General features: G+C 27.3%; 1 protein-coding gene across 3 annotated transcripts in view; it reads left to right on the top strand.

The window, feature by feature from the left end:
- LOC123271212 overlaps positions 1-15,339 on the top strand; it is a 152,985-nt gene extending 137,646 nt beyond the window's left edge. For 2 of the 3 annotated variants that reach the window (XM_044737470.1, XM_044737468.1), the window contains one exon: positions 14,985-15,338. In XM_044737470.1, the coding sequence (XP_044593405.1) occupies positions 14,985-15,088 (104 nt within the window). In that variant the 3' untranslated portion in view covers positions 15,089-15,338. Of the gene's footprint in view, positions 1-14,984 lie in introns of all 3 variants that reach the window. The other variant, XM_044737469.1, reaches the window with a different exon arrangement.
- The last annotated feature ends 3,700 nt before the right edge of the window (positions 15,340-19,039 follow it).

The raw sequence follows: 19,039 nt of genomic DNA, 5'->3' as shown, positions 1-19,039 counted from the left end.
AAAAAAATAAAAATAATTTTTTTTTGCTCTTTTAAGGATCTCATAAACATTTTTTAATTTATTAACTGCCAAAGAATTTTTATTTAATAAATAAAAAAATTTAATTGACGTACTAGTGGTAGCTTTTATGACCTAATATGACAATTGGCCATATTAAGCCATATATAGACAATGTCTATTATACATATATCAGGCCATATATTAATATATTTGTCTTTATATGCACACATATAGCTTTATATGATCACAAATGGCCATATAATATGATAAATTTTTTGAATAAGATTAGTTCCAAATATCTCCAACAGGTGGCGCATGATCGCTAAATTTGTTCTCTATAAGAGAGTTAATTTTTATAAGTTAAGTAACAAAATAAAAATAATTTATTTTACTCTTTTAAAGATCCTATGAAACATTTATTTTTTATTTTATTAACTACCAAAGAATTAATTTAATTTTTTTTTAATTTAAAAAAAACATTGTAATAAATTGTTTCTTTATTTTCATATGGTCATAGGACCAGATGAGACCATATATAATCATACCAGACAAATTTTTTACAATTATATTATTATAATAACACTAAACCAAAAGTAATTTTTTCGAACCCTACATGACCCCATAAACAGCGATTAAAAATTAACCCCTAATGAAGCTTATTAGTCACCCCAATAAAAATAATGACCTCTGATGTAATTCCATAATCCATTAATCCCCCAGAATTTCATATTTTTTTCTCCATATTTCCATTTCTCTTACCACTAAAGGACCTTATAAAGGGAAGACTAAAAGAAAGTTATCTAAATTACCGTGTATTATTATTATTATCATAATTCTTATAAAATTTTTTTTAATCCCGTAGAATTTCCATCGAAAGTGTCTGTGCTCGAACCTTGAGATTTCGTTATACACGAAAATGTAACGGGTTTTATTGTCTTAAGTATAGCTCGTTGTCATTTTATTATTTTTATCTGGATGTACTGGAGCACTATCTGTCCTCCGCTTAGACCACCGACCAGACACCCAGCGCCGTCCTGCGCTTTAAACAGATATACTTAAATTTTATTTTTTATTTTCTGAGCACTATCTATGCTATACTATACTATAATAACATTGAATTTTATTCATCTGAGATGAAGCTCGAGTAAGGCGCCAACCTCATCGTCTTGGGTAAAAACTACTCAAATATTTAATTTCGATTCCGTGATATTCTACCAGGAAATAACTGCACCTCCTATAATCCTTTGTGTGTATATATATATATATATATATATATATATATATATATATATATATATATATATATATATATATATATATATATATATATATATATATATATATATATAGAAAGAAACAGAAGAGAATGTGGAAAAAAAGAAAAAGAAAAAACAAATACAATGCTGACAGTTTTTTTTATTCCCTTACTGTCCATTCAGCTAAATTGTCCTTTCCATTTCCGAAATAAGCACTGGACTCAGCGAGGTTGAAAAAACTACGTATATATGGATCTATGTATGTCTGTGTATATAGATATATATTTATCGAATACATTGGGAGTATTGTATACTTATATTTTGAGTTAAGGATCAAACACCAAAAGTGCTCTATGTTAGAATTGTTCCGTTTCAATCCGAGGACTATTTACTTTATGACTCGTAACATTTAGACCACTTAGAGTGAACGAGAATCACCCGGAAAATAACAAGTCTACTTCCGCTGGTCTTTTGGGAAAATATATCCTCGTGTGTATAAATGAGGCCAAATTTTATAAAATCACTGGGTTAAGGGTGATATTCTTTTAGGTTTTGGTGTGTTAAACTAGACTAGGGGGATAAAGATTAGATTAGTTTATTTGTAAAAAAATTTTATTATGTAATCTGTTATGGCTACATACAACTATATGTGGTTTAACCTGCACAGAAAAAAAGGTTGATTTGAGCCAAGAAGATATTTTTCTTTCTAATTATTTTCTTGAGCGAAAAAAAAAATTTTTTTGAATAGAATTTTCACTTATTCCAACAAAATTAATTTTCTTGCTTTAAGAAATACGTATCTTGATCTAAGAAAATTTATTTAAGTCAAGAAAATCTCCTTGTTTTGAGAAAATTCAGCCTCTTGCAACCAAAAAATTTAGTTCTTGATACAAGTAAATTTTCTTGTCTTAAGAAAATTTCTCTCTTGCTCCAAAAAATTAAATATAAAGATAGGAATAAATTTTCATTAATATTTTTATTGATTAACATGCGAAATTGGAAGATCAAATAATATTTCATGATATTTTTTCATTCAATATGTATAATTGCACGGTAAAATAATATAAAATGGGTATCAAATATTCAAGAGAAAAATTTTCTCAAGGTGAGAAAATTTTTTTCTCAGCTGAAGTAGGTGGCGCTGCTTCCCTAAAGTATCTAAAAATCTTGATCAAATATAAAAATTTATTGTATCAAGTATTTATGATAATTTGAATTAAGAAAAAATCACTTCCATCAAAAATAGAATTTGAAGAAAAATTTTTACTTCGACCAACACAACTTCGGTCTTCCTTCAGGCACCCGAAAATTTTCTTGAATCAAGAATTTTATTCTCTATTCATATAAAAAATGTATTTTAATAGACAACTTATTGCCGATTTTCGTATATATTTTGAATGTAATTTAAAAGCATTGTAAATAAATCTTAGAATTCATAAAAAATACATATACGAGTAAAATACTTAAATATTCTATTGAATAAATATTTAAATTTGTCTAAAATATATCTGAATGACAATATGTATTTTTTATATATTCTAAATTATATTTTTAATTAATATAAAAAATATGTGAATTATATATACAAAAATCAGTAATAAATTAGCTGTTAAAATATATTTTTCCAATTAAAATGTCGTTTTAAACTAAAATTATTGCACGTCTTATAAGCGAAGCGGATAGGGTTATGCTCTACACTCGCCTTACAAAAATCAAGTGATTTATTGAACTAAAATTATCTCTATTTATTTTCTATCGCACTTGTAGAACAATATTTACATATAAATGTAATGAAAAAACACTAGTTTCAACACTTATGACATTTTTAAAAGACATTTTGCTTTATAAATAAAAAAAAAAAAATTTTTTTTCAATTGTTCCGTGGACGTCCGGCTGTCAAATGTATGTATGAAAACTAGCGTGTTCACGATAACTGCCGAAAAACTTAACTGATCAAGTCCATTTATTTTTTATACGCTTCAGTATGATTTAAAACTAAGTCCTTTCGAAGATCACGGTCTAATTCAATGTCGTTTATTTATAATTAGCAATAAACTAAAAATCTACTAATCGTTAGTATATCTATGTCTATGTAAATAAGGTTCGTTTACAATAAATGCGCAGTACCTTTCTTTTTTGGGTGGACAATGGCGCGAAAGATTTAAAAGTATTTTTTCTATTTTATTTTAATCAATTTTATTATGGAAAATAAGATTATGAGGCGTGCACTTTTGGATTTTCCAAACTTTTTTTATATATTCTAAGTTGTATTTTTTAATAAATTTTAATTAATATATAAATAGGTAGTTGACTAAATTAAAAAACTATATCAGGTGAACTCCTTAGAAAAGTAAATAATTTTTATTTTATTACTTAATTTCTGAAACTTAACTCTCTTGTAATGAGAATTTTAAGCTATCATGCGCCATCTGTTGGAATTTTTCAATACTACTTTTAATAAAAAAATTAGGTGTGGATATATATAACCATTTTAGGCTTGATATTAATAATAATAATAAGAAATAATAATAATAATATTGTGAGTGAAAAATAACAAATAGAAAGTAATACTTTGCCAATACCAAAAAAACACCACAGCTGAAGAAACACAGTAGCATTATAAGTATAAGACAAAGGGCGTAAGAAAAATATTCCGAAATAACTCCAAGTGGCTTAATACATTTAAACACTTGTTTTCACTTGTACAGGGCTTGTAAAAATCCCCGCGAAGAGAAACTCTCCCGAAGGGAGCTGAAAAATAGAGGGATTTTTTATCGGCATCAATAATGCCAGAGCAAGAAACTTGGGAGCGACAAGAGTCTTGTAAATTCAAGCATGTGCACATTTGATAAAAAAACTGTTTCAATGATCAGAGAGGGTGCTACACTCGTGTTAGTACTGGTACAAGTGGATATAAATGTATCGAGCATGTATATAAATAAAGGCAACACATCACCTGGAATAAAGTGTAAATAAACTCGAAAGGCAAATAAGACCGAGCACAAACTCAGGCCCCGTAAATTCCCGATCCTTTTTATTGACAATAAAATATCGATTTATCGGATCCACTTCGGGTATTTACATCAGGCTGCTTATCAAAATTATGTACTTTGTGTTGTATTTTGTGCTTATATGTACTTACTCTAGTACTTTATAGAGCCCAGGATGAATAAGACATCCAGAACTCCGGACTATAAGGGGTTTAAACTTTAACAGGGCTTCAGTTTCCACGATAGGAAAGATAAAAGTTCTTTCTTAAAACTTGCTGCTTTTATTGCTTGTTTTACTGCTGGTTGAGTATTAAGTATTGAACGGTCAATAATTTGTTTGTAAGAGATATCATTTTAAAGCTGCAGTTCAGAACCAGACTTTAAGTACTTGTTTTTAAATCTTAAATTTTACACTGGTAGAAGGATTTGTTGATATTTAATAAGCTTTATTACTTTGTCAATAATTTAAGGAGTGAATTCTTTTTTTTAATATTAAAAATTTTTAAAATAAATATTTAAAAATTAGTTTAGATTTTTTCCTTAATTTAATACGATAAATCTCAATATTTAAAAAAAAATTGCATTAATATTTTTTTTTAATTTTTACAAGTAAAATTTTTTGATAAATTCTCTCTATAATAATTTACTAGCAACCTTGCAGTCACTATAAATAAATGAAATTTTTTATTAAATAATAACTTTTGTTAAATTGCACTGTACTTACTTGAATATTGATGTTTTTAAAGATATAGGCTCATCCCGATGTTACACTTATCAAAAGCTTTCATTTGAGTACCCACATGCATTTTGATATATTTTTCATATATTTATATACATAAATATATGGGTGATTCTCTGTAAGGATGTTTTTCGCTGTCCTAGGCATTTTTTTATTGAAAAAATTGTTATTTTGCTACTAAAAAAAATTTGTTACGAAAGTAAAAAAATATTTCTATTTGGAGCATTGAAAACTAAAATGAAATAAATTTTGGTTTTTTTGCTATAAATTCGTAAACCACTGAAATAACAGTCCCCTGGGCCGTCCCATTCTCAAAATTAAAACTTTAAGATTCAATTTTAAGTTATTCGTCCATCATATATAATTTGGTCCATAATGTTTATAAACTTAATTAGTTAACTAACAATCTTATTCAATAAAAAGTACCGAAAATTAATTTGTTTCATTAAATTCATCAAACCAAAGTTTGTCCCAGGCATTTTAAGATCAGTCCCCTGCCAGAAGTTCAAAGCCAAAAAAAAAATCCAGCGTGTTATTTTACCTTTTGTAAGGTTTATAAGGATCTAACTAGCCTTGAGTTAGTAACCACAGGGCTGTTAGCGCTTTATCGCCATTTTATTTAGTGTCAAAACGCCGTTTGTGCTGGAAATATGTGTCTGGGCCACTTCAAAACTCAGTCCCCTGGCAACTATTTTTATTTATAAAATTGGATCCATAAGTCTTAATATTATTATAATTAATGTAAACATTCATTGAGAACTTGAAAAGTTGTATGCATTGAAATAGTTTGCTTGATTTTTCTCAATTTGATAAAAAAAAAACAGTCCCCTGGCAAACAGTCCCCTGTCATGTTATATGACAAAAGATACACAAATATCGAAAAAACAAAAATTAATTTGGCTGTTTATTTATTATGATTAAGCTGATAGTTTTGTAGCCCTTGTTAATTTTTTTCTAATAAAATCAAAAATAATTTGGTCAGACAATTTTGTACAGACTTAAGAAATCCTTACAGAGAATCACCCATAAATATATAAAATATATGAAAAATTGATGTGGCTACTCAAATGAAAGTTCTATGTTAGTGTAACATCGGGATGGACATATCTTTAAAAATGTCATTAGTTCAAAAGATACAAGGTCATTTCTTAATTATGTATCTAGAGATTTTGCTTATTCTCTTAATAATATAGATTTGTTAAAAAACCCTAAAATATGCTATATAAAAACTAATTTCATTAACATTAGAGTAATTAATTTTATTTAATCAAGCGTAGTGATTTTTTACGTCAGAATTTATTACCAAGAAAATAACATAATCTTTATCAAAACTTAGTGTTTTATTTAGTGTAACTTTTAATAAATTCTTCTATCAGTATAGTGACGGCCATAAAAAGTACAACAAACAGCATACCTGATGAAACACAAACAAGGCTTGCATAATATAATCAAAATAAATAATTCAAGCACAACTGGACACACAAGTTAAGTTCTAAGGTCGGATTTTCTTGTCAGGCTGAATTTCTCTTGGCCGAATAGAACACTTTGCTTCCAAGTACCAAAGCTGCTTCCAGAAACTTTAGAAACTAATGTTTCAGACAGGTGCAGTTGATAGCGGCTGAAAATGATCGGAAAATGGAAATCGTTTAATTTAGTCCCACTGATTTATATCAACTTTTAAGAAAAAAATATTTTGACCCCGTCAAACCTAAACTCGTTCCAAAAAAATAATTTTTCGGGTAAAAATTTCTAAACTTACAATTAGGCTCAAAAAAATTTCAATCAAAAATTTCTTAATCAAAAATTTATTATTAATTCAATTAAATGTTATTTAATTTATTTTATTTATGTTCTTTATTTTATTTAAATATTAAGCTTCATATATATTAAAAAAAAAAAATTAATTTTAAGTTTTTATTTATTAAAAAATAAAAAATAAAATTTTAAAAAATATTTTTATGGAACGAATTTTGATCTGATCGCTTAAAAATATTTTTTTATAAAAAATTGTATAAGTTTTATTATTTTTACTTTCCCAAGAGTTTCTCAAATAAAAGATTAAATTTAAATAAATAATTTGCTCTTACCCTGTGACACAAAAGTTGTACTAAAGTAATGTCACGACTTATTTTTTTTCTCCCTAACGTTCGGTTTAATTCTCCTCGGAATTATACTTAATAAATACCAGAGAAATATGTTTTCTTAACCACTTTACTTTCAACTTTCCGGGGTTTCTTTAATTGCGGCTTTGCAAACCATTTTTATTATTTCAATATGTCCTTTACTTTTTTAATCTTGAGTTCAAGACTTATTCAGTTAAAAATCTTAATCTTAAGTAATTATTTTTTTCCCTGCTCAATTCTCATAATAATTATGACTAAAATTTATTTAAATTTTCAATGAAAATTATTAAAATATTGCAGAAGATCTTAACGAGATATTTTGTAAAAACATAATGTTTAATGATCGTAATAATATTTTTATAGTTTCCTCAATTTAATTTTCGGTAAAAAAATAGTAACAATAAAACAGTATTTAATTGTTATGGCGACGCCAAGGATCTGTCGCTCTTGTCATGTCCTCGTTGGCTCGCTTCCAAATCCTTGAGAGTGACGTCGGCATCGGAGTAAGCGCCCATAAGATACAAATCGAAGAGGAAAATTGAAACGATGGCATGGCTCCCAAAATTGTTATTTTATCCAAGACACTCCAGTAATGGAAATCAGGCTTTTATCTAAATTCTTTAAGTTACACTATTTATCCAACTGCCTCTCATTCGAGACAATACAATCAGTCCAAATTAGTACGGGGCAGTCTTTATTTTATTTATCGCTTTTTTTTTTACTACTTTGAATTTTTTTTTGCGAAAAAAATAAATGTTTGTTTGTGTGATAAACAAAAAATTTTAAAATTAGCCATAGTTTTTCAAATTAATTTTTTTTGGGCGCCATTCTCTTCAATGGTTTATAAGTGACGCTATTTTAAACTTAATTGTTCAAATTTAGTAACTGTAGTTTATATTTTTTCGGTACGAAATGATAAATATCAAAGTCAAAATTCTTTTTCTTCAAAATTTCAACAAAATTAATTCTCTTGCTTTAAGAAATACGTATGTTGATCCAAGAAAATTTATTTAAATCAAGTAAATCTTGTTGTTTTAAGAAAATTCATCCTCTTGCTCCAAAAAATTTAGTTCTTGATAGAAGTAAATTTTCTTGTCTTGAGAAAATTTCTCTCTTGCTCCAAAAAATTAAATATAAAGATAGAAGTAAATTTTCATTACTATTTTTATTGATTAACATGTCAAATGGGAAGATCAAATAATATTTCATTATATTTTTTCATTCAATATGTATAATAGCACGGTAAAATAATATAAAATGGGTATCAAATATTCAAGAGAAAAATTTTCGCAAGGTGAGAAAATTTTTTTCTCAGCTGAACTAGGTGGCGCTGCTTCCCTAAAGTATCTAAAAATCTTGATCAAATATAAAAATTTATTATATCAAATATTTATGATAATTTGAATTAAGAAAAAATGACTTCCACCAAAAATAGAATTTCTCGAAAAATTTTTACTTCAGCCAACACAACTTCGGTCTTCCTTTAGGCACCTGAAAATTTTCTTGAGCCAAGAATTTTCTTCTCCAGTATTTATTCGAGAGTAAATACTGTTTTAAAGTTCAAATCATTATAAGCACTTTTAATAAAAGTTTCATTTAAATCCCCCTTTTTTTTTTCAACAGAATTAGTTGTACTACTGATTACAACACACCAATACATAATTAGCAAACAAACTTTCCTTAATCTGCTAACAAATACCAAAAGTTTTAATTCCGAAATAATTTCGACATAAAAGTTATCGAAAAATAATAAATTAAAGCGTCTAGTCTAATTCAGACATATAAATGAATTCAGAGCATTAAATTAATGACAGAAAGGTTCCGGAGTTGAGCGTGGGATGTTGGATGTTGGTAGCGAGTGTTGAGTAAATTACAACTGAGGTACCTGCAGTTACAGTTGCAGTTACTAACTCTTTATCTGTCTCTATCTTTCTCGGACGCTCACCCTCTCTTACACTCACACACTCCTTTGTGTAGCACTAAGTACGCGAAACTCTCCTCTCCAGTGGCGGAGTATTTGCCGTTGCAGAAGTTTATGTAGGTAACGAAAACCTCATATTTGAGGATGAGTTTTCCGAGTTGAGAGGAAGAGAAATAGTTTATACGTGTTATAACTGACAGATGCAGGGCGAGTAGATGTGATACACATCACAGACAGCTTAAATCAAATTAACAATTATTTCCAAACATCTAATCCACTCGACCAGTTGATTGGAGGAATAAAGAGGAATTAAGATTTTGATGTTGATGTTGATGTCGACTAATGCACCAGCCAATTAATGAAGGAACAGAAGCTAATAGACAAGTTGATTGATACCTATGGGTCTGTGTGGATGTGAATTATATCAACCACTATTAACCGGAGGAATTCGGTGTGTTCTTGGTATGCAGCCACTCACAACCAATGGAATACAGACGGGAGATGAAGGTGAGAGCGCCAGCGCATATTCCATTAGTAAGATACTGAAGACGACCACTGTGCCCTCGCACTGGCTTTCACCCTCGAATTCTTGATCGCAAGTCAATATATTGATTATGATGGAAGACAAAATGATAATGCTAATTTGGAAGAAAATAAAGTTAAAGATGCAGCAGAGTAGACTGAAAAAAAAATTAATTTGGATCAAGAGAAAAGCTTTGGATCAAGAGAAAGCTCTTGATGAGTGTAACATCAGGATGAGCTTACATCTTTAAAAATATCGATAATTAAGAAATGACCTTGTATCTTGTGAACTATTGACATTTTTAAAGATATAAGCTCATCCAGATGTTACATTCATCAAGACCTTTCATTTAAGTACCCACATCAATTTTTCATATATTTATATATATTATATATATGTATATATGAAAAATACATCGAAATGCATGTGGGTACTTGAATGAAAGCTCTTGATGAGTGTAATATCGGGATGAGCTTATATCTTCAAAATCATTGATAGGTAAGAGTACAGTGCAATTTAACAAATGTCTTGTGAACTATTGACATTTTTAAAAATATAAGCTCATCTCGATGTTACACTCATCGAGACCTTTCATTTGAGTACCCATATCAATTTTTCATATATTTATATATATTATACACATGTATATATGAAAAATATATCAAAAATGCATGTGGGTACTCTAGTGAAAACTCTTGATGAGTGTAACATCAGGATGAGCTTATATCTTAAAAAATGTCAATAACTAAGAACTGACATTGCTATCTTGTCAACTAATGATATTTTTAAAGATATAAGCTCATCCCGATATTACACTCATCAAGACCTTTCATTTGAGTACCCACATCAATTTATCATATATTTTATATATTTATATATATTATTTCTTAACTGGAGAACAACATTCTTGGCTCAATAAAATTTTCGGGTGCCTGAAGAAAGACTGAAGTTGTGTGGCTGAAGTAAAAATTTTTCGAGAAATTCTATTCTTGGTGGAAGTCATTTTTTCTTAATTCAAATTATCATAAATACTTGATACAATAAATTTTTATATTTGATTAAGATTTTTAGATACTTTAGGGAAGCAGCGCCACCTACTTCAGCTGAGAAAAAAATTTTCTCACCTTGAGAAAATTTTTCTCTTGAATATTTGATACCCATTTTATATTATTTTAGCGTGCAATTATACATGTTGAATGAAAAAAAATGATGAAATATTATTTGATCTTCCCATTTGATATTTTAATCAATAAAAATATTAATGAAAATATACTTCTATTTTTATATTTAATTTTTAGGAGCAAGAGGCTGAATTTTCTCAAAACAACAAGATTTTCTTGACTTAAATAAATTTTCTTGGATCATGATACGTATTTCTTAAAGCAAGAGAATTAATTTTGTTGGAATAAGTGAAATTTCTTGTGTCAAAAAAAAATTTTTTTTCGCTCAAGAAAATAATTAGGAAGAAAAAATTTAATTTATTACAGTTTTAAATACCAGGCAAGTCCTTCTAGTATGAAATTGTAAAATTTACATTATTTCTGAGCGATGAAGCGATTATTAAAAATGTTATTTAAAACCTTGGACAATTTTTATAATAGTTAAAGGTTTAAACCTTTAAATTTTTTTCTCTCATTTAATAACTCTCACTTTATTTTTTTGTAAAAATTCTTTACTAGATTTCTATAACTGAGCTTGAAATTTTAACAATTACAGGTTTAGCTGTTATAATTCACAGGATATCTATTATTCTCGATAATTAATAGCTTACATTTTCAATCTTATTCTTACAATTAAAAATTCATTTATTCTGATAAAACAAAAAAATTCACCGATAAAAGAGAATTTTGACAGTTTCAGTTATTAATTATTAATTTCTCAATAAATAACTGTTACAAAATAATAATTAACTTCTAGTTTAAAATTTCACGCAACTAAAAATACATTATAAACTGTTAAATTCTATATTTCTAATTGCAATTGCATTATTACAAGATATAATCTTAATTATTACAGTATAAAGTACAGTATTACAGATAAAAAGGCAATTATTTCATATCTGTGCTTCAAAGTTTTCCCTTTGAAAGCTCCAAACATATTTCGGATCAAATCTACTATTTAAAGTCTAATTACGATAAAATTTCTAAAAACATTAAACTCGAACGTTTTTCACATCATTAAAAGTTTCATATTTTTATTCAAAACTATCAATTTCACCACAAAAATTTTTACGTCGATTGTAAAGCAAAAAAATTTGATAGTTTTTAATTAATATATGGCAATAATCTCTTTGTTTTTATTTGAAAAAAAAAAAAAGAATATAAATGGGCGTTGAAAATAAATTTCGAAGCTGTTATTTTCATTTATATCCGATCGCAACTCAATACTCAATACTCTTTTTCTGACAAAAAAAAAAAAAAAGAAAATAAAAACATCGATCATATAAACCCGGGATGTGTAACAATTGTCATATGGAGGAGTGCCAAAAAAATCTGTCCATTAATATTTTTTTTAAAAACATTGTTACGCGGATTAGTCGTAGAACATTTCAATCTGACACGATACGAATTGACGAAGTAGTAACAATACAAATTAATCACGTCATGAAAAATCCTTGATAGTAAATTTTACTAATCCAAAAAGATAAATAAATGCATGTGTGTGTGTGTGTGTGTGTGTGTGTGTTTGTAGATATAAGGATTGACATTGCGCGGAGATTGAATGACGAGACGTTAAATTTACGAATTTTTATCAATCGAGCTTTCGAAAAAGGCAAAAAAAAAAGAACACCAACATCGAGCGTAATGGAACCAGCTGGTGATTAATCTTTTTATCGAGTAATAAACTTTTCTAAGCAAATTTATCACTTTTTTTGGAAACTTTTTGGCTTTGATAAAAAATTAACAATTCCAATGAAATTCTTAGTCATTTAAATTTAAAAATATATTTTTAAAAATAATTTTAAATACTCGGTGAGAGGGAAAGAGTTCAACTTTCTGCATAATACACTCACTTTAATGGTGAAATTCACTTACACAATCATCATAATTCACATCAGCATTACCTCTGTCTTTAAAACAAAGCTATGAAAAAAAACCACCTCGTCGCTAATGCGATTTTTCTTTGCTCAAGTGAGTCTTTTACTCTACTACCAAAAGAAGCTTTGCTGTAAAAAAAAGCTTCTTTTAAAATATAAAATGAGTAAATAGAATTACTACTTTTTTTTTTTTTTTTTAACAAAAATAGTTTTTATAAAAAAGGGTAGTTATCGGATTTTTGTTTCTGAAGTTTAACAATTTCAGGTTGGACGTTCTTAATTTTTTTTTGTTCTTGTAATTCTGGAAAAAAAATAATAGATAGTTTATTTGACATTTGTTGAATTTTTTCTTAAAAATAATGCTTAAAAATAATCATATATGATATATATGGCCACAAATGTGACATATAATCTTATATATGATGTATTCCATAGTAAATATGACATATATGGCTAAATATTCAATATATCTGACTTATGTGGTCACATATATGATATCTGTGACCCTATGTAATAAATGTTACCATCCACGACAGATATGGTCACATATCGACGTTCTAATTAGCAAATTGTCTAACTCCATTTTAGAAAATCTTCCATTTGTGCGAAAAAACAATTAGTTCAAAATTTATTATCACTTTAAAAAACAATTTAATATCTAATAGAGGTATAATATTTTGGTTTAGATTATTCAAATAATTTATAATTAGACTATTGCTACATCAAAATGTTAAAAAACCTTCTTCTAAAAAATAAGTAAGACCAATTGTTAATTAGACCGTCGATATATGGCATTTGTAACATATGTGACCAGATATTTGTGATATATGATGAGATATCTGATGTATATGATCATATAGATGATAAATATGATCATCCTTGACATATATGGTCACATATATGACCGCTTAAGAAAATTATGTAATTATCCATAATATATAAGATCACATATGTGGTATATATGACACATATGGTTCTATATTCGTCAGATATGATGACATATCTGACATATATAGTCACACATGTAGTATATATTTGATATGTGATTATTAATGTGGTATATGGTTACAGAAATGGCATATATGATCACATATGTGATATATATGATCATATATATAACATAAGATCACATACATCACTTATGATCCCATACATGGTATGTATGGTTATATAATATGATATACACGATCATATATGATCACATATGTCATATGATCACATCTGTGATGTATATGATCATATATGTAACATAAGATCACATATATGACTTACGATCCCATATATGGGATACATGGTCATATATATGATATACAAGATTATATAAACGTCATATATGATCACATATAAGGCATATGATCAAATATATTTAATATGTGATTATCAATGTTTTATATAGTTTCAGAAATGGCATATATGATCACATGAGATATATATGATCATATATGTAACACTAGCTGTTACTCGCCCGCTCCGCTGGGCGCTTTATAGAATTGCATTTTTAGATCTAGGCTTGAAATTTAATTAGAGTATTGTTTTGACTTGCACAGATTCCCAATTCTATCGAATTGGCATGCACCTTTTATCCATGTAATTATTCTAGCTAATATTTATTGTAACTTTCAATGTGCAATCATTATAACATTCCCGTGTCTTTCTTACAAAAATGAATAATAATTGATATGAAATAAAAAATTTGTAATGACCATTGAAAGTTTCAGTTAAAGAAATTGCAGGTCTCATAAGTGAAGAAATATGCCTAGTATACAAACATAACCAATAGAATTAAAAAATTTATTTTAAACAAATGACAATCGAATAGAATAAATTTAAGTTACAATAAAAATTCATTATTTCTAAGTCAAAAAAATATAGCTTCTGGATAAGTAATCACCAACATATCATATACTAAAACCTTCTCCGAAATACGCTGCATCTTATAGTATAAGTATTATTCCGATCGGTTCAGTAGTTTTCGCAGTATAACCGAACAAAAAAACCGGCTCTCTATTTACTAGTATAGATGAGATCACATATATGACTTACGATCCCATATATGGCATATCGTCAAAAACTAATAGAAAAATTCTAAATAGACTCATTAAAAATTAAAGCTTTCGAAAAAAATGAACCTCTGTTTTCTTTTAATTGTTTCCCGATCAATTATCGTCATTAATAGAACTTTATTTACCCAGTTAGTTTATTGTCATTATTTGATTCTTAGAACAAAGAATTCAATCTTACGGACAATCACGTACCGGATTCCAGATCCTTATCTCATTCCACCCATATCGAGTAAATTCAACAAAGTAAAATGAAAGAATGTAAATAACTGAAAACAATAAAGTATCTTGAAGCTTTTGTCTGTTGTAAAACGGTTCCTTGGTCTGCTTTACAGAGAACGGATGCGAGACGACATTGTCCGGGACACTCGAGGACCGATGGATGAGGATACTCTGGCTGATCGCCGGCGCACTGGCATTGTCCAAGCTCAATAGGTAGCTTTATTCATCACCGGACTTATTCGTCATCGATACGCGATTAACATCGTCCATGTAAAACCTAGTAGTCTAGGGCTTCCAGTTATTATATATATTTATTGTATGTTACAATATGAACTATTTATGACCTAGATAGACGACGAATCATTTTTATCCGAGAGTATAAATAATTATGATAATTATAATAAATTAAGTGGTTAATTAAGATGTATAAGTAATGTTAAATTAAATTTAAGCTACACTACACTTGTATTTAAAAAAAACACTCATTCATTTTAAAAAAAAAAAATGTATGTTATCTTTTGATGTAAATTGTTATTTACAATTAAACAAAGCATATATTAATATTGATATTGATAAAAAAAAAGTAATGAATTAACACTTGTATGTATCGATAAGTTATTAAAGTAAGTTATAATATAAAATTATATTATATAACTCGAGCCAATAATTGTCGTTTTTAATTAAATAATTATTTTGTTTTATATGTAAATAATTATTCCTTCCATTAATTAAATGTATAATAAATATCGTATTGAAAAAATAAATTATTCATTTATTTTTTACACTGATCATAATTATCCTGCTAGAAAATAATTTTTTTTTTCTTTCAGAGGGTAAGAAAAATTTCTTTTTACATAGGGTAAATGCACCAGTTGTTGACCGGTCACCAATTAATTGACCGATGTATATAAAAGTTAATTAATCATCATAATAAAAAATTACGCAATTTATTGCGCAGTGATTACAGCTTTAAAAAAAATATTTTATGTTTGTTTACAACGCGACCAGCCATAAACCGGTCAAAAATAACTAGCGTACACTGATAGAAGGATTTATTTGTATTAAAAAAATATTTGTTAATAGTTAACAAATCATTTATTAGAGACCATTTTTTAGTATCAAACAAATATTTCTTAGTATTTAAAATGATTTGTTTGTATTTAATAAATCAGATATTCATTTATTAAATATTAATAAATCTTTTTAAATACTAAGAAATATTTGTTAAGAACTAAAAAGTGGTCTCTAATAAATGATTTGTTAAATATTAACAAATATTTTTAACTATAAACAAATCCTTCTATCAGTGTACAATTGGAGAGTGAGATAATATTTATTTATTTATTTTAACAGTACATTGAACCCTACAGCAATGCCAATAATTGGGTTCCATAGAAAAGAAATGAATATAACAATTGTTTTATTATAGTAAAGCTTAAATATAAAATTAATAGTAGTAAGTCTATGCTTTATCTGATAAATTGATCATATATCATTTGATAGTAATTAACAATTAGATAGGATGCACTAAGTCAGTGTCCAATTGAGGAACAAAGTTTTGCAAGAGAGCCAACATTATTTATCGTGTAGATGTCAAGGCTGTTATCAATTTTATAAAACAAGTTAAAAGCATACATTAAACGATAAATAGGAGCAGATGCAGCGAAGTTAGTACTCGTTAGTGGAAGTTGAAAGGGAACATTACTTCTCCAGGTCGGAGTTCTGAAAGTAATTGATTCTAGAAGTCTCGGACAATCAACCTTGCCCTGTATCAGTCGCGTCAAGAAAATAGCACTGGCACATAGTCGGCGGTCCTTTAAAGAAAGCATTTTAAATCTACGACAAAGTTCTTCCTTATCCGAGCCCGGTTTAGGGTAAATTCGGTCAATTTTCCATACTAAAAATTTAAGGAATTTGTGTTGAACTTTGAAATAATAATTTGTGTTGAAATAATATAAAATATTTTCGTTTTATTATGTTAATTAAAGATCAGATTCCAACTTTTATAGAAAAATACAGTAAAATTATCAGTTTTAATATTATTTTAAGACCGGTCAACTATTGGATCCGTCAGAAGCCCATTACCCAGTAAAAAATTCATTCGGTCATTTATTAGACCCTCTGATTTTATCACAATCCAATTAATGACCGAATATTTATAATACAAACTTCTTAACCTCAAAATTAAATCTGTCAAGTGCTTAAAGTACTTTAGTCATTCAATATTTTGTAAATATAAAAATAATGATTATAAAATGTATATTTATAATTAAAATAATACTTAAAATCTTTTTTGATTATTAAATTTTATTTTGTTCTAATTTTTTTGGTGAACGGTTATATTAAAGAACAAATTATTAGAAGAAAAAATTGCTAAGCAATTAAAAAAAAAAAAAAAGAGTTAAAAGCTAGTAAAAAAGCTTTAATTGAAAAAAAGAAGAAGAAGAATAAAAAAAATTTCAAGTGAATCCTCTCATGGTTTTGGAAATGCCGTAAAGACTCGGTATTTATACGATATAAATGCTGTATTTTTACCGTATTACTTCAGTTATTTTAGCCAGTTTTTTTGTAGAATTACAACGAAAAAATTACGAAATAAATTCAGAATATTTACGGCAATACAATAGAAAAATTACGGTACATAAACAGCATTTTAACCATAATGTACCGCATATTTACTTTATATCTGCGGCACTATTGCAGCAAAAAACGGGAAAAAAAGATCCCTACTTTCTATTATCGGCAAAATACCAAAAATATGCTGCTTTACTACTATTTTTCAATAGCTTAAAATTTTTTTATAATATTATAAATATCATGAATAATTTTTAAGAGGTTGATAAATTAATTTCTCTGTTATTATTATTATTATCATTTTCTTTTGTCCAGACCGGGATTCGAACCCGGATCATCTAGTTACGCGCCGAAGGCTCTACCAGTTGAGCTATCAGAGATACTATCCGTATCTATATACTCAGTCACCTAATAAGACTCACCGAGTAATAAACACAACCACACTGATAGAAGGATTTATTTGTATTAAAAAATATTTGTTAATAGTTAACAAATCATTTATTAGAGACCATTTTTAGTATCAAACAAATATTTCTTAGTATTTAAAATGATTTGTTTGTATTTAATAAATCAAATATTCATTTATTAAATATTAATAAATCTTTTTCACGACCAAAAAATATTTGTTAAGGACTAAAAAGTGGCCTCTAATAAATGATTTGTTAAATATTAACAAATATTTTTAACTATAAACAAATCCTTTTATCAGTGCATCCATCTTACGGTAGAAAGCATTATATCTTTAATTATATCAGTATAAACGCGGTAAAATTGCAGTATATCTTTGGTATTTTTACCGTAGAAATACCATTTTATTATTGTAAAATTATAGTAATATTATCGTTAATACATAGATTTTTTACGGTAAAAGTTCTAGAGCTTTACGGTAATTTTATCGTATAATTTTTGAACTTTACAGCAAAAGTACGGTAGAAATGCTGTATAACTGTAGTAGAAAAACTGGCCAAAAAAACCACAGAAATACCGTATTATTTCAGAATTATAACGGTTAATTTATGGTAAACGCATTAATACCGAAAATTTACGGCATTTCAAAATCTGCGAGGGTCAGAAGAATTATCGTCATCAAAATGAATTTGTGATTATTTGTGACCTAAAGAAATGTGACTTTATGTTAATTATTGCTATTATTTATATTATTTTATAAAAAAGTACGATTTAAAATTATATTGGAAGTTTAGTTTTGTTAAAGATGTCGTTAATACTTCAAAAGAACTGAATAAATTTAATTACATACATGTAGTTTACAAAATTACTTATAATTATTTCAGCGGTCAATTAATTGGAGAACGGTCGGTCATTTATTGGGTTTCTTCGGTCAATAATTGGTGATTTTAGTGTTTCAAGATTTAAATAACAAAATTATTATAATTTTGTTAATTTTTATTATAAATAGTTATTAATTATTATTAATTAAGTATTTAACTTTAATAAAATCCATTACAAATTGTAGTTGATAAGTTAATAGTTTTTTTATAGCTTAGTACAGAAAAAGAAAACCTTAATTGGTCAATAATTGATGCATTTACCCTATGAACTTAATATAAAATTTCCCATTTCAAAGTAAAAAGTA

This window comes from Cotesia glomerata, linkage group LG9, assembly GCF_020080835.1.
Source record: "Cotesia glomerata isolate CgM1 linkage group LG9, MPM_Cglom_v2.3, whole genome shotgun sequence".
Taxonomy (NCBI): Eukaryota; Metazoa; Arthropoda; class Insecta; order Hymenoptera; family Braconidae; genus Cotesia; species Cotesia glomerata.
This window is presented reverse-complemented; position numbering and strand designations above follow the sequence as displayed.